Below are 21,940 nucleotides of genomic sequence, written 5' to 3'. Positions count from 1 at the left end.
TGCCAGCGTGCACAGCTGATGTGCTGGTGGTCCGCAGGCCTCCCAGAAGTGGTTTTTCATTCACTGGGTTTGACTGATGCTCTGGTGGATTCATAAAGGCCTCAATGTCAACATGCGCACGTCGGCGTGCACGTCAATAACCCTGTTCTTTGGCAACATCAGCCCTCTGGGGGCAGCAGGACCAGCAGAGGTGTGTAGAAGAGCCCGGTGAGGTTCTGGTAGCGTTGCGGCTAACGTCACCATCACTGCAGAACGTTGGGATCCTCCCACTTTTGCTTTGATCTGTCCTCCTCCCACTTTTGCTTTGATCTGTCCTCCTCCCACTTTTGCTTTGATCCGTCCTTCATTATCACGGCAGGGAAGGAAAATCCTGCGTTACCTCCCACAACCGCCAGCTTCCATGTTTTCCAGATTCATCTCTGGCTCAAATCAGCCGCTTGAGCGGTGGATGTTGGACCAAAACGAGGTCGTTGTGCTGTTATTAGCGTCGTTAGCGCGACGTCTCGGGTCAACATCATGTATCATTGAGTATTAACGTTGAGTTTGTCCTCTCAATGAAGGCGAGACGTCTTTACGCGTCCTCACGCTCCAGATCGAATGTGCCGACCGCTCCTCTGCTCCAGGTTAATAAAAGCAACGACTTCCTCAGTAGATTCCTGCATATTTGTGGGAACGAGCCTGAGATGTGAGCCAGCCTCTCCTCCGTGAACTCATTTAGCCTTTAGTTGAACGATTAAATGCAAAATCTCCTCTTTGCTGTCGTTCAGCATGTCCCCCGACGACTGAGAGGCGAAAGCTTCCACCTCCAAACGTGTCGAGATGCTTGTGGCCGCATTTAATGATCATTTCCATCTCTTGGAATGTCTGAAAACCTGGAAAAATCTGATCATTCCATTTTATTAGCTGCAGCTCAGCGTCACCGACTGTGGTGAAACAGTGAGTTCAACCCTGCGGTGAGCTGCATGACTGACACACACACACACACGCACGCACACACACACGCGCGCACACGTACACGCACACACACGCACACAGACACACACACACACACACTTTCTGTCGGTGCTGTCCTGCAGTACGAGGCCGTGCTGCTGGTGAACCTGCACTTGTGTGACATCACCACTCTTATCAGCTGATCGTGGTCTGACTGTGACCTCGTCACTCGTCACTAATTAGTCTTTTATTGTGTGAATCTCACACTGGAGCCTCGTTTCCACCTCACGCGCTGCAACAGTGTGTGGACGCTCGGAGCAGCTGTGCGAGGGAACACGGAGTGACTGCGGAGAGGAGCTAAATCTCCGCTCTCTTCCCATATTAATGGACTCTCTGCCTTTCGGAGACGGTCCGAGAGCCTCCGCCATGACGGCGCCGTCGTTTGAATGCTGGAAATCTCCATTATGAATAAAATCAAGTGAAATAACGTAACACAGACAGATAAAAAGGCAATAAACAGCAGCCTGCTGCCAGTGACCTCGTGAGCACACGACAGGCTGCGGTGCAGAAAATTAGTTCTGAAATATCAGTTTCATAGCTGAGTGAAATGGATCCTGCACACGTTCCTCCAGCCCCCCCAGAGAATCCAGCTGCTCCGCAGGAGCGCCACAAGCAGGGCGCCACCACAGCCGGGACCCGTGGTCACGTGAGATCCCCGTGAGTGATCCTCCCCCCCAGATCGGACACATCTGCATGTTTTAGTTCCAGTTGTGATCTTCGTGAGCGTCCCAGCGGCGCCCCGGTAACCTTCGTTATGTCATGAATCCCAGCGACACGATTTAGTATTTATGGATTAATGGCTCAGGACGTCAGCTTGTTGCTCCGCTGCAGCAGATCAGCAGCAGATCCCGGGGATCCAGACCGCGGGCGGCACCGGGAAAAGCTGCTTTTCCTCCAAAAGTACCGGATCACTTCAGTTCCAGGCACTGGCACAATTTAATCTTTCCAGGTTGGCTCTTAGTCACAGGAAGTCGGTGGGAATTACGCAAGATGGGATCATGTGATCCAAACCGCATTTAGTCACTGTTTAGATTGGCTGATGGTTCCTGGCTCCTGGTAAAGGTTCCTGTGGTGAGAGACTAAGGGGAGAATGAATGAATGAATGAATGAATGGATGGAGGCCGAGAGAGAAGCTAAAGAGGAAGAATGGATTCCTAATTTCGTCATCCTGGGTGAAGTTTACTCAAATGAGTCCGAACCACCCAAAATGGATTCAGGATAACAGATTCAGAGGGATCTCCGGGGGATCTCGGAGCGCCGCTGCAGCTCCGAGCCGCACGTTTATCCGCCATCATCGTCTTTTCACCACCTGAGGGCTCTCATTTCCTCCACGTCTTCGCTTTGAATGCAGCCGTGTAGAGATTGATTCCTTTAGTGCTGCGAGTCATTTGCACAGCACGGACACAAAGTTGATCCGTTCGCAGCTTCCACCAAATATCGGATTTCCAAACCAGCGTTCCTCCGACCGCCTGCTCCGCCCGCACGCCCACAAACCCAGAACGTGAGTAAAAAGGAACTTCTGGTTAAGTTAGGAGAACATATTCAGCGGTTGAAGACGTATTATGAGCGTGGATGCAGCCGGCGTTCCTGCGGTGATCCCGGGTGGCCCAGTTCTGTATTACGTAATACTTCCCATTTCCAGAACCCCATAATGAGCCCGTGCGGCAGAATCCGGGGATCTGCTTGCTTCTGTTCAGCCAGCCCACCTTTGCTCTGGAAACCTGCCCGATGAGACCACAAATCAGGGTTCCTGGCTCCGGTTTCATCCGGAGGCTCGTCTGAATTCGCCGAGCGTCTCGTATGTGGAACCTGGAAGCCAGAAACGCTTCCGGTCGGAAGCTTCCACCACTTCAGCCGGGAGATAATGGACACAAAAACGGGATTCTCCTCCTCACGCACAAACGAGGACACGTTGGTTGGAGGCGGCGTTTCCTTTCATCAGCACTTTTGTGGCGGATGTGAGACGCAGCGCTGATTATTCTCTGGAAGAAGAAGAATGTTACTAAAATTAATGAGTCTGTGCGGAGAAATCGATGTGTTTGGACACGGAGGAAGAGCCCACAAAGATTTTATGTTGGGTCCACTTCAGCGCCGCCGTGAACCGTGTAGTAAAGCGGGTTCCCGGGCTCTGCATTCATTAGCCTAGTTGCAGAACTCTTGTTTTGATCGGCGCCGGCTGAGGTGTTTTGCATTCAGCGCGACCTCGTTTTGTTTGAGCAGCTTCCTCCACACGGAGGAAAACACACATTAGATGTTCGGAAGCGCTTCCTGTCCAAAGACACACCGAACGTTCTGTCGTCATCGGATCACAAATTAAATCTGCTTTAATGGCTAAACGCCCTCGGGGAGCGTCTCTACGCAGCCTCCTCTGGCACCACAAGATGCTAAAGTGCTGAGCTGACGTGTGTTTAAGCTAACGCTAAAGCTAGCGCACCACCTGGGAGGGCAGGTAGCCCTGGTAATCACCTGGAGCTGTTCGGCATGGGTGTCACGGCTGGCTGTTATCTCCAAACACTGGTCGTTATGTGCACCCCCACATCTGGAGCAGCTGAGCGAGACTCACGCCGGAGCGTCCGCGACAGCCGTGACGGGAGTCCTGCAGCCCGGGTTCATCCGCCTTATTCCTCAGGGAAACGGCATTACACCGGATTAGTGCTGACAAGGGTGGCCCACGCCGTCCTCCCAGAGCGGCTCTCCACCTCGTTGCCTGTCCCCCAGCCATCGTGGCCCCAGTGTCTCCTCACCCTCTGATTGGCTGTCTCGTTACCAGTTCCTCTGAGGTTAATTCCTCTGGCCAGAAGTCCCCCCCCCCCCCACCGCTTCAGGACTCTTCCCCCCTCACAAAGGTGCAGCTCTTCCATCTGTCAGATGTTAATATTTGGGATGAGGTTCCTGTCCCAGAGCCCAAACTTGGACGCTTCCCATCGAGGTCTCGCTGCAGCTGGGACTGAACGTAAAAAGAGGCCCAAATGCTGCATTTTCCAGCTGTGTCCTTCTGAAGCTGCGTCCTGCTGAAGCTGCATCCTGCTGTTGCTGCGTCCTGCTGTAGCGGCATCCTGCTGTAGCTGCGTCCTGCTGTTGCTGCGTCCTGCTGTAGCTGCATCCTGCTGTTGCTGCGTCCTGCTGTAGCTGTGTCCTGCTGAAGCTGCGTCCTGCTGTAGCTGCGTCCTGCTGTAGCTGCGTCCTGCTGTAGCTGTGTCCTTCTGAAGCTGCGTCCTGCTGAAGCTGTGTCCTGCTGTTGCTGTGTCCTGCTGAAGCTGCGTCCTGCTGTAGCTGCGTCCTGCTGTAGCTGCGTCCTGCTGTGGCTGTGTCCTGCTGAAGCTGTGTCCTGCTGTAGCTGTGTCCTGCTGAAGCTGTGTCCTGCTGTAGCTGCGTCCTGCTGTAGCTGTGTCCTGCTGAAGCTGTGTCCTGCTGTAGCTGCGTCCTGCTGTAGCTGCGTCCTGCTGTAGCTGTGTCCTGCTGTAGCTGCGTCCTGCTGAAGCTGTGTCCTGCTGTAGCTGTGTCCTGCTGAAGCTGTGTCCTGCTGTAGCTGCGTCCTGCTGAAGCTGTGTCCTGCGTCCTGCTGTAGCTGTGTCCTGCTGTAGCTGCGTCCTGCTGTGGCTGTGTCCTGCTGTAGCTGCGTCCTGCTGTAGCTGCGTCCTGCTGTGGCTGTGTCCTTCTGAAGCTGTGTCCTGCTGTAGCTGCGTCCTGCTGTAGCTGTGTCCTGCGTCCTGCTGTAGCTGTGTCCTGCTGTAGCTGCGTCCTGCTGTAGCTGTGTCCTGCTGTAGCTGCGTCCTGCTGAAGCTGTGTCCTGCTGTAGCTGTGTCCTGCTGAAGCTGTGTCCTGCTGTAGCTGCGTCCTGCTGAAGCTGTGTCCTGCGTCCTGCTGTAGCTGTGTCCTGCTGAAGCTGTGTCCTGCTGTAGCTGTGTCCTGCTGTAGCTGCGTCCTCCCAACCAGAGCTCAATAAAGCCTCTTTCGTCTCCACCTGAAACGGTCCTGGGTCTCCACGTCCTGGAGACTCTGATGGAGATCCGGGTTATTGCTCCACTCTTTCACTCGGCTGCAGCGACTTCCTGTCACACTTCCTGTTACACTTCCTGTTACACTTCCTGTTACACTTCCTGTCACACTTCCTGTCACACTTCCTGTCACACTTCCTGCACAGTGAAACAGGAGATAATTAAGTGTGATGCTAATGGCCATTTCCACGAGTCTGGTTTTAATCACGATTACATTATTGTCTGGATATTACATGACATTAATAGGATGTGCTGATAGTGAGGTGGGGGTGGGGGGTGGGGGTGAGGGTGGGGGGGGGGGGGGGGGCACTGGCAGAAGAGCTCAGGTCATTCATGCTGCACAGCACCTATAAGATGGTTTAGGTTTGTGAGAGGACCTGGACGCCCGTGTGTCTGGGACACGATCTATAACAGTCAGATACAGTGGTTCCTCCTGGGGGGTTCACAGTTTGGGACTCAACATCAGGGACCCGAACCCTCAGGTCTAAACCCGGCGTGGAGGAGCAGGACCAGCCCGAGGACTTGGCCCCCAGAGAAAGAGACATTTGTTGATTCATTTACAGTCTTTTGGGTTTCTGAGGTATAAATAAAGTGTTTGTAGTGGAAATGAGACGAGAACTGAAGCAGCATTGGACAAATGTGATCATAGGTGATCAGGGGTGGTCAGAGGGTGATCAGAGGTGGTCAGAGGGTGATCATAGGTGATCAGAGGGTGATCAGGGGTGATCAGAGGGTGATCAGAGGTGGTCAGAGGGTGATCATAGGTGATCAGAGGTGGTCAGAGGGTGATCAGAGGGTGATCAGAGGTGGTCAGAGGGTGATCATAGGTGATCAGAGGTGATCAGAGGGTGATCAGAGGTGGTCAGAGGGTGATCAGAGGTGGTCAGAGGGTGATCAGAGGGTGATCAGAGGTGATCAGAGGGTGATCAGAGGTGGTCAGAGGGTGATCAGAGGTGATCAGAGGGTGATCAGAGGTGATCAGAGGGTGATCAGAGGTGGTCAGAGGGTGATCAGAGGGTGATCAGAGGTGATCAGAGGTGGTCAGAGGGTGATCAGATGTGATCAGAGGTGGTCAGAGGGTGATCAGATGTGATCAGAGGTGGTCTGCTTCCTTTTCCAGTAGGCAGGAACCTTTTCCAGGAAGCAGGAATCTTTACCAGGAAGCAGGAATCTTTACCAGGAAGCAGGAACCTTTTCCAGGAAGCAGGAACCTTTACCAGGAAGCAGGAACCTTTTCCAGGAAGCAGGAACCTTTTCCAGGAAGTAGGAACCTTTCTAAGCTGCAGCATGCGGGTCCTCCCAGTCTGAGAGGACTGAACAAATGTCAGAACTCACCAAACGCTGAGAGCAATAACCTTTGCGAGATGATGCCGACGCAGCCGAACGTGGCGGAAGATCGTACTGTACTCGCCCGTTCCGTGTTTACTCTAGCAGGTGCCCGGAAGCGTTCCCGACTCACATTAACCCACAGATCTGTCCGGCAGTCCTCATCAGCATCTCATCTCTCCCCTATAAGCCAGTTACATCACGGACCATTACGCCGCTCCTGCCTGAGGATTAGCGACAGCGAGGAAATTGCTCTGCCAGAGACGCAGGAACAGGGACGGCGCTCCCCCCCGGATGTGTGCGCTGATGATGCTTCTCCCAGGATAAAGATCCTGGAGCTAGCTTTCCAAGATCAAACTGCAGACTTTTTGGATCAGGCTGGTTTTTCTGCAGTATCTCCTCAATCCGAGCGTTTGTCAACCTTCTTTACTGACTGTTTTCCTGCTTGGGATCACACACAACAGTCAGGAATTCCCGGCTGGCTGCAGACAGGAACCTTCGACACACCCTGTTCACCATCCAGACGGTCACGGTGGGAGCCTCTGAACTGCAGACATGCTGATGATCTCTGCACTTTCCGCGTAGAGCAGGAGTGAATGTCATTCCGTCTCCTGAGAGGAGCGGCGGAGGATCTCTCACCCCTCCATATTGTCATGACAACCGCTAAAGGCCTGGCCTCCGCTTGATGCTCCTCTCAGCTTCATCCAGACTGATTCAGCTGGAACAACATTCCTCCGTCACTGCCGCGAACGTGCGATAAAGATTTACACAGCAGCATCCAGCATTCCGATGCTGATCCAACATTTAATCTCCGGTCCCTGAGGTGGAACCGGCCCGTGGGTCATGGCGGCCCAGAGGCCCTGACGTCTGCACTGGTGTCCTTCAGCTGCAGGAGAATCATCAGCTCAGGATGGGAAGGATTTACTGCCCTGCTGTTTCCTCTACGGACTTGCCCTCACAGCCTGCGGTTTCCATAGAGACCATCAGACCAATCCCCCCTCCCCGGCGCTGTACGGCGTCTTCTGTTGCACGGTACGTACAGTCGGTCTCCGAGCCTCCGCCCGCTCGCCACCGCCACACACGCACATCTTTAAATCCCTCAAACCCATTTCAAACGCTCCCGTTTCTCCTCCCGTCGGTCTCTGATGGATACGAAGCGTTCGGATAAACTAGTACGGATAAACTAGTACGGATAAGCTAGTACGGATAAACTAGTATGGATAAACTAATACGGATAAACTAGTACGGATAAACTAGTACGGATAAGCTAGTACGGATAAACTAATACGGATAAACTAGTACGGATAAACTAATACGGATAAACTAGTACGGATAAACTAGTACGGATAAGCTAGTACGGATAAACTAATACGGATAAACTAGTACGGATAAGCTAGTACGGTAAACTAGTACGGATAAGCTAGTACGGATAAACTAGTATGGATAAACTAATACGGATAAACTAGTACGGATAAGCTAGTACGGATAAACTAATACGGATAAACTAGTATGGATAAGCTAGTACGGATAAACTAATACGGATAAACTAGTACGGATAAACTAATACGGATAAACTAGTACGGATAAACTAGTACGGATAAGCTAGTACGGATAAACTAATACGGATAAACTAGTACGGATAAGCTAGTACGGTAAACTAGTACGGATAAGCTAGTATGGATAAACTAATACGGATAAACTAGTACGGATAAACTAGTACGGATAAGCTAGTACGGATAAACTAATACGGATAAACTAGTATGGATAAGCTAGTACGGATAAACTAATACGGATAAAATAGTACGGATAAGCTAGTACGGATAAGCTAGTACGGATAAACTAGTACGGATAAGCTAGTACGGATAAACTAATACGGATAAACTAGTACGGATAAACTAGTACGGATAAACTAGTACGGATAAGCTAGTACGGATAAGCTAGTACGGATAAACTAGTACGGATAAACTAGTACGGATAAACTAGTACGGATAAGCTAGTACGGATAAACTAGTACGGATAAGCTAGTACGGATAAGCTAGTACGGATAAACTAGTACGGATAAGCTAGTACGGATAAGCTAGTACGGATAAACTAGTACGGATAAGCTAGTACGGATAAACTAGTACGGATAAGCTAGTACGGATAAACTAGTACGGATAAACTAGTGAGCCGACGGACGGTTGCTGGGCGGCGCCGGGAAATCTACACCTGCTGATATATGCAGGTGGGAGGGTGCTGCCCTGACCCTGAATACCACCACATCGGTGTGTGTGTGTGTGTATGTGTGTGTGTGTGTGTGTGTGTGTGTGTGTGTGTGTGTGTGTGTGTGCGACTGCAGAGAAGGTCAGCACTGTTTTGCATAGCAGTGGTGATGTCACAGCCCTATTTTTAGCCGAGGGCTCTGAAGAAGGTTGGTTTTTATCCGTCACCTTCTGAGAAAGTTGGCGTTGTTGAACGTGAGTGTTTTCTCCTCACGCTCACTTTGACCACTTTGTCGTCCCCTGTGCTAATTAAACCTCTTATTTAGTGGCGACGTCACTGCTTCCTTCCGAACACGGATTCCAATAATGTGTGACTGCTTTACAGGAGGGAAACAGCCTAATTGGCAGTAAAACAGCCGAGGAATTCTGCTGAAACACAAGAGATTAATCATTCCCCTCTAACAAGCTATGCTAATTTATACGGGGGTGATCGCTATTAACGAGGAATGTGCACGTTCAGGAGTGATTCCCGCGTTCATGAGCGGATTTATGATGTGCTTCCGTGCGTCCGCCGCACGATCCCAAACATTCATTCTGCCTGAATCCGTCTGCAGAGCTCCAGGGACGATGATCTCTGATAATATCAAGAGTTCTGACTTCGTTCCCTTTCAGGAAATGTAGCATCAGAACCTCAGATTAGGAAGCACTTGGCTTCCACAGTTCCAACCTTCACTGGGACTCCTGGGAAAACTGCAGCTTCTGGCTTCTTGAGAATTTTCCCAAAATAGTTGCCTATGAACTAAAGGAGGATGATGATGATGATGATGATGATGATGATGATGATGGTGATGATGATGATGGTGGTGGTGATCATGATGATGATGATGATGGTGATGATGGTGATGATGATGGTGGTGATGATGATGATGGTGGTGATGATGATGATGATGGTGGTGATGATGGTGATGATGATGGTGGTGATGATGATGATGATGGTGATGATGATGGTGATGGTGATGATGATGATGATGGTGATGATGATGGTGATGGTGATGATGATGATGGTGATGATGGTGATGGTGATGATGATGATGGTGATGATGGTGATGATGATGATGGTGATGATGGTGATGATGGTGGTGGTGATGGTGGTGATGGTGATGATGGTGATGATGATGATGGTGATGATGATGGTGGTGATGGTGATGATGGTGATGATGATGGTGGTGATGGTGATGATGGTGATGATGATGATGGTGGTGATGATGATGATGGTGATGATGATGGTGATGATGATGGTGATGATGGTGATGATGATGATGGTGATGATGGTGATGATGATGGTGGTGATGGTGATGATGGTGATGATGATGGTGGTGATGGTGATGATGGTGATGATGATGATGGTGATGATGGTGATGGTGATGGTGGTGATGGTGATGATGGTGATGATGATGGTGGTGATGGTGGTGATGATGATGATGGTGATGATGGTGATGGTGATGATGATGATGGTGATGATGACGGCCCGATCATCCAAACACTTTATCCTTGATTCAGATCTTGATTCTCTCTCCTTTGATCATCTCTTATCGTAATGGTCCAGTTATAGTGTCTGAATCTGGACTCCTCAAACAGGAACCACGTGCACGCATGGCTGTGTGGCGCGTGCACGTGCCCATATATGCTCAATAAAGGCACAGTGACAGTGGAAACTTTTTTGTCAGCACATTTCCTCAGCGCATGTGTGAGAGCGCATGTGTCGTTATTAAAAAGGTAAATGTGTCCAGAGATTCATCATGAATGGCTGCTGAAACATTTATCCAAAGCCTCTCTCGTTAATGATTAATGATTAATGATTAATGATTAATGATTAACGCTCCCTCACTCAGAGCTGATGTAAACAGCCTCTCTGGCAGATGAGGAAATTATGATCCCACTGGTTTTAATCTGACCTAAAACATACGTGGGATGTTCACCGTGCTGCTGCTCTGCTGCTGCTGCTGCTGCTGCTGCTGCTGCTGCTGCTGCTGCTGCTGCTCTGCTACTACTGCTGCTGCTGCTCTGCTGCTGCTGCTACTACTGCTGCTGCTGCTGCTGCTGCTGCTCTGCTGCTGCTGCTACTACTGCTGCTGCTGCTGCTGCTGCTGCTGCTCTGCTGTTGCTGCTGCTGCTGCTGCTCTGCTGTTGCTGCTCTGCTGCTGCTCTGCTGTTGCTGCTCTGCTGCTCTGCTGCTCTGCTGTTGCTGCTCTGCTGCTGCTCTGCTGTTGCTGCTCTGCTGCTCTGCTGTTGCTGCTGCTGCTGCTGCTCTGCTGTTGCTGCTCTGCTGCTCTGCTGCTGCTGCTGCTGCTACTGCTGCTGCTGCTGCTGCTCTGCTGCTGCTCTGCTGCTGCTCTGCTGCTGCTGCTCTGCTGCTCTGCTGCTGCTCTGCTGCTACTACTGCTGCTGCTGCTCTGCTGCTACTGCTGCTGCTGCTCTGCTGCTGCTGCTGCTGCTTCTGCTCTGCTGCTGCTGCTACTACTACTGTTACTGCTGCTGCTGCTGCTGCTGCGTGTGTTTAGTATGCAGCACAGCGCCGCTGTTGTTGATGCTCCGACACTAAAGTGATGCATGAGCTCTGCATGGGGGCGCCGCCGCGCCGCTTACAGGCTAACGCCAATTACGGCTGGAAATTGTCACTTGCTACATGAAAGCAAACCTTCCAGCTAATTAAAACTAAACTCATTTAAAATGTTGACATTGTTTACGGAGGATCCATAAATAGATCAGGCTTTGATTCAGCCCCCCCCCCCCCCCCCCCATCCTGAAGCTGCTGGTCCTAAAATGATGGAACTGTAAAAGCTGCAGTTTGTGAGAGATCAAAGGAAGCGTGGCTGCCTGTGAATCTGCATGGCTGAAGGTTCGTGCGTCTTCCTGCCTCCGTGAGGAGCACAGCAGCATCACGGAGACGTTGACGATGGCAGAGCAGCAGGATCCCGACCAGAGGAAACGGACCTGCAGCTGCTGCTCACGTTCATGCATCACCTTGATGCTCCGCCCACTTCCTGCCGGGAAGGTCGGCCTCGTCCGTGAGGTCACGACTGTGACCTTTCCACATCCGACCGGCCGTCGATGTGGAAAATGTGTCCAAAGGAGGAGGAGGAGGAGGAGGAGGGAGAGGAGGAGGAGGAGGGAGAGAAGGAGGAGGGAGAGAAGGAGGAGGGAGAGGAGGAGGGAGAGAGGAGGAGGAGGGAGAGGAGGAGAAGGGAGAGGAGGAGGAGGGAGAGGAGGAGGAGGAGGTAGAGGAGGAGGAGGGAGAGGAGGAGGAGGGAGAGAAGGAGAAGGGAGAGGAGGAGGAGGGAGAGGAGGAGGAGGAGGTAGAGGAGGAGGAGGGAGAGGAGGAGGAGGAGGAGGAGGGAGAGGAGGAGGAGGGAGAGGAGGAGGAGGGAGAGGAGGAGGAGGAGGGAGAGGAGGAGGAGGAGGGGAGAGAAGGAGGAGGGAGAGAAGGAAGGAGAGGAGGAGGAGGGAGAGAAGGAGGAGGGAGAGAAGGAGGAGGGAGAGAAGGAGGAGGAGGGAGAGGAGGAGGAGGGAGAGAAGGAGGAGGAGGGAGAGGAGGAGGAGGAGGTAGAGGAGGAGGAGGGAGAGGAGGAGGGAGAGGAGGAGGAGGTAGAGGAGGAGGAGGGAGAGGAGGAGGAGGAGGGAGAGGAGGAGGAGGAGGGAGAGGAGGAGGAGGGAGAGCAGGAGGGAGAGGAGGAGGAGGAGTTGTTCTCATTCATTTATGATATTATATGATATTTATTTTCATAATATTGTGGTTTTTATGTTGTGATACCAGCGTTTACACATTCGTACAGATGCTTTCTTTATAATATTTAAAGATATTCTTTAAAAACCGCTCGTGTGAATGAGGTTTTCAGGCGGTTCCGATCTAATGAAAGGATCAACGTTATAAAGGGATCAGTCATATCCAGGCGTGGGGGGGGGGGCTGATCCCTGCTGGCCCCGGCCCAGATGAGAGGAGCAGTGTGACTCCGCTGACATTTCACTTCACCTTTCAGCTCCTTTCAGCCGCGACGCTTCTGCCTCCTTTCTGTCATAAATGTATCATTTAAATATATTGTTCCCTGAGACTTTAACCTGACGGATACTTCAGTTTCAAAAGGCTGATGCCTGAAGTGATGAATGTTGGCAGGACGTCGCCGTGATTCTGCTGCTTCTGCCAACATTTGAGCTTGAGCCTGATAATCACAGCCGAGGAGTCCTTCCTTTGGAATCTCCTCTCCGGACCTGGAGCGGGCTGGAGCGGGCTGGAGCGGGCTGGAGCGGGCAGGAGCGGGCTGGAGCGGACTGGAGCGGACTGGAGCGGGCAGGAGCGGGCTGGAGCGGACTGGAGCGGACTGGAGCGGGCTGGAGCGGACTGGAGCGGACTGGAGCGGGCTGGACCGGGCTGGACCGGGCTGGACCGGGCCCTCTCCTGGGCTGCATGGCAGGAGTCCACTAGAGGGAGCACCCTGCCAGGCTTCTTCCTGCCCTCCTGACTGGGAGCGAGAGGAGATGATAAAGACAAGAGGTGGATCAAATCCGTGGAATCTAAATCACAGCGGCATCATCCCACATCAGATGTTGGACCCTTGGGTGGAGGTGGAGGTCGTCAGAGTGGTGTTGGAGAGAGCTGTTCTGTAAGGCATCACATTAATCATCAGGCCGGGTGGAAGCCAGGGGGCAGATCAGCTCCTCCTCTTTACCCCCATCACTCTTGCTCAGACCTCAGCTGGCTCCTGTGCTAGCTCACAATAGGTACAATCACACATGCTGCCCCCTCCCCGGGCAACAACGGGCTCCAGGGGGCTGTTAGGGCCTGGCCAGGAGGCTGCAGGTCATTTTTATTGGTTCCCGAGCTCCACGTTAGAGGTGATGATTGGACCGACCTGGGCCATTTATCACTCACTGTCATCTCTGCAGGTCTTTTTCTTACTGGGATATTAGCAGAGGGGGGGTTGAGATGGGGGGGGGGCACCCTGAGTCTGACAGGAGGCCCTGGATGATGCAGCAGAGTCACAGCTGTAATGAAATCTGACGGGAGCGGCTCAGAATCGAGCGCTGGCTCGGATAATGGCGCCCGTGGGTCTCACGGTGTTTAGCGGTGTCTAGTAAACTTTGTTTTTGGATCGCCGCGGCGACAAATCAATCAAGCCCCGTTAAAATGAGGTTCAAAGGTTTGACTGAGATCCGGTGGCGTCGGTTCCCCTCCCCTGAGAATTCCGAATCCTTCCCAGGATCCTTCCCAGGACCCGTTTCTTCTGGCATCGGGAAGTCCAGTTGTGCACCCTCGTAACGTGCACACCGACTCAAGATTATGCCCATTACTGCCCCCCCCCTCCAGATGGGAGCTTCTCTCGCGGTTGCCATAGCGCTCGGCGCCGGCTTTCAGCGGTCGAGGGGGAACCGACGCCGAAGTCATTGAAGCCGCTCCGGATTTACAGGCTGCAGCTAAATGGTTTGTAGAAGGTGTCGGAGCATCAGGTGCATCCTGGTCGGCGTGGTTAGCTTCAGCTGATTGGACCCTTGATGAGGACGTAATTAGTGGTCATTTACTGTGTTTGCTTGCATTAAAGTTCTGATCCGGTCTGGATGTGCTCTCACTCTGATTGAGACTCGGGGGCCACCGTCCGCTCAGGGACCCAGCCCTCCCCAGACTGTCACTGAGACAAAGGAGAAGACATTTACCGGCTCTTAATGGGGGACACGACACATGTGGCCCAGTTCACAAGCTGCTCCCCCGAGATGGTCAAGGGAGGAGCCGGAGATCGGGTCAGAACGAGCTGACATCAAGGTCAGCTTGAGCATGTGGCTCAGATAAACCTGAAGGTGGACTTACGTGTTTACAGTAGTCACCACTGTGTGTGTGTGTGTGTGTGTGTGTGTGTGTGTGTGTGTGTGGGGGGGGCTCATTTAGGCCAAATCACTGGTCTGGAATTTAAAACGCCACAAGCTTTGGGCAGAAACATTAGCATGTCTGGATGTGGAAGATGAGTGTGGAGCAGCTAATTACAATCAGCATGAGTCCTTAAACTCTGTGATTATTGTAATCAGAACAGAAACAATAATCGGACCCAGCAGGACGTGTGTGTGTGTGTGTGTTGGGGGGGGGGGGGGGGGGGGGTGATTTGACCACCAGCCCAGAGCCGCCCGCCAGGCTGCTCGGGCTCTTTTGTCCTCTGCTACAATCAGGGGGGTTTAAATCATGTTGTGATTCTGAAATGTTGAATTTCTGTCCCTGCTGTAGTTTGTGCGTCCGTTCTCGGATTTCCCGCCGTTGTGGGTGTAAATCGACGAGGAGCTTCTCATTAACGCCATTTTTTGGGGCCGACCCTCAGCAGAGGAGCTCCACGAGCCGTAAGAGACGCATCGCGTTGCAGCATGGTTGCGCAGCGAGCGCCAGCGTTCCTCGGCTCTTCTCAGAACTCGCAGCCTTTTACAAAATGCTGTCTGTTCTCACATCAAAGCGCTCGCCGGGCTCCACGAGAGCGGAGGCTCCACGAGAGCCGAGGCTCCACGAGGCTCCACGAGAGCTGAGGCTCCACGAGAGCTGAGGCTCCACGAGAGCTGAGGCTCCACGAGAGCGGAGCGCCGAAGCCGCACTGGCGTCACGTCCAGGCTGCGTGAGGAGCCTCGGACGACGGGCGGAGCGTCACCGTTCATGCTGCTGTGCCGATCGTTTGCTCCATGAACTATTGATGATCTGCACTTCCATATCATCATTAATTCAGTGGGGCAGCTGCACTTTTCTGCCCCCTCCTGATGGAGGTTTGACTGGCTTTGAAGCCGCTTTATTATTATTATTATTTATCTTACTGTCTGAACGAAAAGGGAAGTTGTAAAAAATAGATAAATAATGTCGTAAAAGTGAGGAATATGTATAGAAATAATGGACATCAAAGCAGGCGACGCCTACTCTGGCATCAGAGTCGTGTCTCCTCAACCAGAAAGAGGCTTATCAAGGATTCATCGCTGTCCTTTATTGTCCTGTTTGGGGTTGTCGTGGCAACCCGCCCGGCCATTGTGCGTGTTTGGCCCTCATGGGTGCTGGCTTCACCTCCACGTGCACCATGTGCTGCCACTGATAGCTCCTGCCTGAGCGGCCAGGCGGCAGGAGCCGCGCAGCATCTGATAAATCTTAATTGACGGGGGCCACCGGGGGGGCCTTTGTGTGCTTTGTTTGCCCGGGGAGACGCAGCAGCGTCGGACACGGCGAGCGCGGCTCCGTCCACAATGGGAGCAGCTGTAACTCAGCTCTGATGAGCCCCGATGAAGATGGAGACAAGGACCTCCTCTTTTATTGACTGACTGGAAACGTGTGTTTGCTGAGACCTTCTGTATTGGAAGGAACCTTCAAGCCACCACCTCCTGGGGAAGCTCCGGCCTCCTGTGGGGGGCATCTCTGTCGGGGTGGGGGGGGTGGTGTTATACCTACATGTTCAGGGACTCCAGGATCAACAAAAGGAGCAGAAGGATGCAGGTCTGGCTCCTCCACCTGGCCCAGAGGCACCGGCAGATGCTGAGAAGGGGCTCCTCATTAGGGGTGTCAGTGGTGCGGCCGCACAGCCCGGATCCTCGTTCTGGTCCTTTAAATCCGTTGAAGCGGTTTTTTGTCCTTCTGTGGATCTCATGGACAGTTTGAGTCTGAATCGAGGCGTTTGTGGCAGGATGCTGAAGTTCAAAGCCTTCTGTTTGGATTACTGGCAGTTCCTCTGTCTGCAGGCGTTCTACAGGAGGTGAGTCGCCGCTCTCCCCCAGCACAAAACAGGTCCTGGCTTAAGTGTTCCGCCGTGTCGGATCACCTCTGCGCTTCATAAATGTCAGCCCGCGGTGCGAGACGTGTCCCCGTCCCTGCGCGTGTTAATCGTTTGTGTGGAGACGCTGAAACGTGGACACGTGTCCCCGTATCAGAGGGGTTAAGTGGCCTGAAAGGCAGGTTTATTGTTGTGCTCCGGCCCTGACATTCTCCAGTCCCCCGTCCATTGTGCACGCGGGGCCGCTCATAAATACCGTGTTTGCATCACGTCTGCTCGCCGCTCCGGTCTGTTCTTTGGAAGCGCCACTCAGGTCGGTACCGGGTCACGATCTTATAAAACTGAGTTGTGTCAAGTGTCTTTTAGTGGACAGGACGGGAGCAGTCGTGCTGCTTTCTATTGAGCTTCATATTCAGAATACTGGCGTCTGTTATGGTCACAGGTGATGGAAACGATCCCCAACATCATCACAACAGGGTTTGATGCTGAGCTGAAGGGTGCAGGTTTTAAATTAGGGATCAAAACTGGTCCCAGAGGAACAAACTGGAGCGTTTTGAGTTCTGTTTTTGTTCAGGTATTAAAATGCAAACTTCTCTTTGCAGCCATCCCAGTTGAACGGGAATAAACTGTAAGGTTTGAGTGAGCTTCTCCAAGCATGAATCCTCTCTCTGTTCCAGCTCATATTTATTCATGAGCCCCCCCCCTCTGCTCCACACCACCGTGTCTCTGGGGGAGGAAACAGAAACATCCCCCCGCGGTTTGGCTTAATGCTCCTGTGTTTTCCATTTTGAACAGCAGACAGTGATTGGATGCTGGAGATCCACTTCATTAGGCTGCAGGATCAGCGAAACCCGTCTTAAAGCCATCACTCCCCACATGGCAATATTAATGTGTCCTTGGGCCCGCCGGTCCGGTCCACCTTCCTCCGGTCTTGTCCGGACTCCACTGGTCCAGTCCAGACTCCACCGGTCCGGTCCAGACTCCTCCGGTCCGGTCCAGACTCCTCTGGTCCGGTCCAGTTTTTGGTGATTTGATCCTTCTGTCCTGAGTCACCATCTAAAATCAATGCAGCCTATTTTGACATGATGCCAGACCATAGTTTCCACTGATGCTCTGCTCCTGGAAGAGACCCCCCCGGGTGGGTGATTGAGCCGTGCAGACCTTCCTCACTCTCGCCTCCTTCACTCGTCGTGCTACGTTAGCAGCTGCTCCCTAACCTGTAGAACAAACTGGAGCCAGAGCGAGGAGAACCGTTCCAGGCTCTGCTGCCTGCTGGAAATTCTATTCGTCTTGACTCCCACCCCCGTCGACCTTCCCAGAGGTGGATGGTTCCACTAGAATGTGCATCATTCCTTAAATCTAGCCGGATATCTCACGGCAGCATCTCGGCTCAGTGAACAGCACCAAACTCTCAGCAGTCGTCCTCACATGCGTCTCCTCCAGCCGTCCACCATCCCACCCTTCATCACTCATGCCCAGTGATCCCATTGTTCCTCATGATTCCCTCTCATCCATTTTCCCACCGGCAGAGCTGACCTGGAGCACCCCCCCCCCCCTTGACTCTTCCTAATCATGAATGGATGCGAGTGGTCACCCAGGACCTCAGAACGGCCTCCTGATGGTCCTGCCTGATGGGTCTAAAAGTGACAATATTCTGGATTTCTGGCCTGACAGGCCCTTATTTTATTTATCACACTGTCTGGATTAGGTACTCAAAAGGGATCCAGAAATCAGGATTTGGTTGTCATTTCTTCTAGATTTCTGAAGAATTTCTGAAGAATTCTGCACAATGTCTCTGACGGGTGCAGTGGCCGTCTTGTCAGGCCTCCGTGCGGACCAGTATAACCAGTATCAACAAGGAACAGCGTCCTAAAAACAGAAATATTCCCGACTTGCATGTTCCAGGGAATCAGAAGCAGCTAACAGGACCCTAAGGACGTAACACGTCTCCGTCTTTTCATCTTTGACCTCATCGGGACTTTTGTTTGCGCTGAAAATACAGACAAAAGTGATGCTGCGCCAGAGAAATTAGCCAGAACGGCGGGTTAAAGAGGGGCTTTGGATGCCTTTAGTCGGGCGCCAGTTCCATGCGGTGAGAGACCAGACGGGTTGCGGGCCTACATATGTTTGTCTGTGGAGAGTATCCCTCCGCCAGCAGACTGTTCACAGCGAAGATCAGCCACCCGCTCGGTGGTTTCAACGCTGTGAAATAGAAACATCAAAGTGTGAAGAGGCTGCCAGAGCGAAAGCTCACAACTGTGGCAGGAAGCCTCACATGGTGGGACGCAGAGGGAAGAGGAGGTCCACCCTGGAGATCCCTCTGCCGACCGGCTCCTCGTCACCACGAATATCTGCTCTGGATCTCGGGATCATGATCAGCGCACGGACCCCGATGGGCCCGTCAAACGTACGTCACCAAACACCAATGGGAAGCACTCGCGGGCCTTTTTATGGCCCGGTCACATGCACGCTGCCAACAGCCTGTGAAGGTGACTGGAGGGAGACAGGCGGGCAGATGAGGGAAGACGGGGAGAGACATGTCCAACAGCTGCGGTGCGGAAGGACGCAGAGGCCAACGGGGAGCAGAAATACCCCTCTATTCTTAAACATCTAAAATAACAAAGGCCGACTGGTCACATGCTCGCCGGACCCACTTGCATTACGCCGTGTCAGCAAGTCCTTCAGAGGGAAAGTCTCCTCGTCTGGTTCTCCGTCGATGCGGTTTCATTTATTACAGCTTCACGGACGAGGTGCTCGGTGCAGGACACACGCGTGTGGAGGGCGTGTGCACAACATCAAATAATTGTGGAAACATTCAGATGGAATGGAGGAGCCGCCAGAACGGCCTCGAAGATCCATTTTCCTGGTTCTCGTTGCTGTTACAAGCCCTTAAACAGACGTGCGCGTCCTTCACTGTACATTTATAGCCTCAAGTCTCCACATCCAGCAGCATCGGCTTTCAGACTATTTGTGATGTCATAAAAGATTAATGTGAAATGTTCTGTTTAACTCCAACATTCAGCTGGAGGCCCGAGAACTGTAAGAACCAGAGGAAGGTCACCTTCTCAGGTTCCTGGGACTCAGACCGGGCGTCATGCTCGGCTCTTTTGATGTCCAAGAGTTTTAGAAATTTGATGAAGCCTGAACTTTACTCCAGCAAACTGCTGTTAAATCTCCATCTGCTGGAGCCGTGTTATCCTCTTATCTGCTGTGCTACAGCCACACGTCCCCTCCGTCATATTAATCCAGATGCTAAGGTGCAGCTGAGGAGCGCTAGCTGCTAGTAAACAGTCTGTGCAGCAGGCCGTAAAGGGGCTTTTCCACACAGCTCCTCGTCTCCTCACACATCAGAGTGTGCGTCTCACACAGCGGCGGCGGCGACTCACGTCCTAATGCACTCCTAAACCTCTCTGCTCCATCTCCCAGCCCCAGCCACGGATGCAGGGAAGGAAGGGAAGCGTCACACTGAGAGCAAACAGCAGCACAGACAGCAGAAGTGACTGAGCAGGAACGGCGGCAGGAACGGGCGGCTGAGGAAGGCGCAGCTGCTGGAATGTGAGCGTGCGCGAAGGCTGCGCACCAAAGCTAGCAGGGATTCTGCTCCCCGGGTCTGGTGGGAGCCAGCTGGCCTTACTTGGTCATGCCGGACCAGGCTCTGCTGTGTTGCTCCCAGCGTGTTGGGTCTACTTTTACGTCTGAGTGAAAGGAAAAATGGGGAATCGGGCGCAGCGACAGTGGTAACCCGACCGCCAGGAGGGGGAATTAGTCATCTATCCCACAGAGCCACAAAACACTAGTAGATGTGTTGGGGTCAAAGGGAGGGGAGGAGCGGCCGGGGTGGATGTTGGGAGGAGGACTGCTGCTCGTCCTCTCTTCTCTCAGCTCGTTCGGGTCTCTCAGAACCGGAGGTGAAGGATCCGTGTGTGGAGCCTCCAGCCCGGCCATGAGGAGGGCATGTGGAATCTAATGTGGAAGTTCTGCATTTCAGTGCGGACGATAAGGTGAGTGGCCCCTGTTCCACTGCCGTGCGCGCGCGTGTGCACGTGTGGGCGCGCGCACGCGCCATCAGGCTGCAGCTACACACGAAATTCTTCGTCGGAGTCGACGCGTTTGGTCTGAAAGTGGGACGTCTGGAAGCGGAAGGCGCCACGAACGTGTGCGGCTTTGTGAGGAAGTCGTGTTTTCATCAGCGGACTAATTGAACCGGCGCTTCCGCCGTGTCACGTTAATCACACGCTATGTTACGGAGAAGCGGCTGAAACGGGCTGTGGGGAGGACAGGTAGGGGACGGGTTAAAGCGTTAATGGCCGCACGCGGAGATTTGACCACAGCCGGGCTAAAATTAGTGGCCAGAGCAGCAGAGTCAGCAGCAGCCAATCACATCCGTGAACGTCTCTGCTCTATAATTCCAGGCTGTGTGGGCCAGCCAGCCACAGCTCACAGCCATTCTATTCAATTACTGACTCCAGTCCGCTGCAGCGCGCGCTCGCTCGCCCTCCTGGACGCCGCCGCCACGTGACCGTCACGCCCCCACAGCAGCGAGAGCCTCCGCCGAAGGCAATGTCACTTCCTGTTGTCTCCTCCAGCGCTGCGTAAATGTGCAATCAGGGATGAACTCTTGAAAGTCCTTAAAGTCTTCGTGGGTACTTTGTCCATCGACACGGACTTGAGGATGAGCTGGTTTCTGTTTGGAGGTCAAAGGTCACATCGATCCAATTTCCTCAGAACTCAACATCCTAAAAGAATCTTTTCAGGACTCGATACTGAGCTGAGTTTGGAGCGTAACAACAAACTCTTTGCGTGTTACGCAGCTATTGAGTGTGAAACGCCTCAAAAAGCAACAATCGACCCGTCAGTCACACCTGAAAAAGCCGCCAGCCGCCTGGGGGCGTTTTACTGTTATTAGATTTTCCTCGCCAGCCTCCTGCAGGTGGCTAGCGTTGGATTCCTGATGACGATGTGCAGTTTGCCAGGAGAAAACTCAGGCTTGTGCTGTGAGACTGGCTGGTGTTTGTTATCGTGATAGCCGGCTAGCTTGAAGCGTACAACATAGCTGCAGCTCGGCTCTTTCCTCCGGGCTCACTGTGGCGCTTTGATCAGTTAAGAGTGTCACCGCTGTCTCGCTGACGGGAGAAGCCAACGCCGAAGCGTCTGCAGCTTTTCCTTTAAATGCTTCTACAGAAACAGGAACAGACAGAAAGCATTAGCCACATAGCAGCCGGGAACGAGGCTACTGGTCTCTGTTGCTCCCCCAGGCCTTTCATGGTGTTTTTGTTGGAATTGTCATAATCTGCCTTTGATAGCAGCCACTGTGTGAGCGGGAGGAGACGGGATTCATACGTTCACCAGTCTCCTTACACGCAGGTCTCACTCTCTGGGACCCTGTTTCCTGTGTGTGTGTGTGTGTGTGAGAGAGAGAGAGTGAGACAGGGAGAGAGAACTTTATCTGCTATGGCTTTGAGCTGCTTTTCTCAAGCTGTATTCCAATAAATTGTGTTTAAAGAGCTCGGCTTTACAGCAGAAGCTGCTCCCCTTCAAATGTTAGCAGACTGTAATTTTTAAAGGTCCCACTCTGCCTGCAGGCCCTTTAAAAAGATTTGCCATTGAAACAGTAGAGGCCAGGGAACCTGATCTGGGTGTTTCAGCTGCC

At 52.7% G+C, this 21,940-nt stretch overlaps 1 protein-coding gene across 6 annotated transcripts in view; it reads left to right on the top strand.

Annotated features, from left to right (window-relative positions):
- iqsec1b (IQ motif and Sec7 domain ArfGEF 1b) overlaps nt 1–21,940 on the top strand; it is a 71,127-nt gene that overhangs the window by 24,870 nt on the left and 24,317 nt on the right. The window contains exon 1 of one of the 6 annotated variants that reach the window (XM_029826094.1): nt 7,153–7,349. The exons of 3 other annotated variants lie outside the window; for them this stretch is intronic. In XM_029826094.1, coding sequence (XP_029681954.1) covers nt 7,228–7,349 — 122 coding nt within the window. In that variant the 5' untranslated portion in view covers nt 7,153–7,227. Of the gene's footprint in view, nt 1–7,152; nt 7,350–15,974; nt 16,273–20,138; nt 20,292–21,940 lie in introns of those variants that run through there. 2 more of the 6 variants (XM_029826095.1, XM_029826096.1) reach the window with 2 other exon arrangements.

The sequence above is a fragment of the Takifugu rubripes genome, chromosome 19 (assembly GCF_901000725.2).
Source record: "Takifugu rubripes chromosome 19, fTakRub1.2, whole genome shotgun sequence".
NCBI lineage: Eukaryota > Metazoa > Chordata > Actinopteri > Tetraodontiformes > Tetraodontidae > Takifugu > Takifugu rubripes.
The sequence above is the reverse complement of the archived record's forward strand: the minus strand, read 5'-3'. Positions and strand labels throughout refer to the sequence as shown.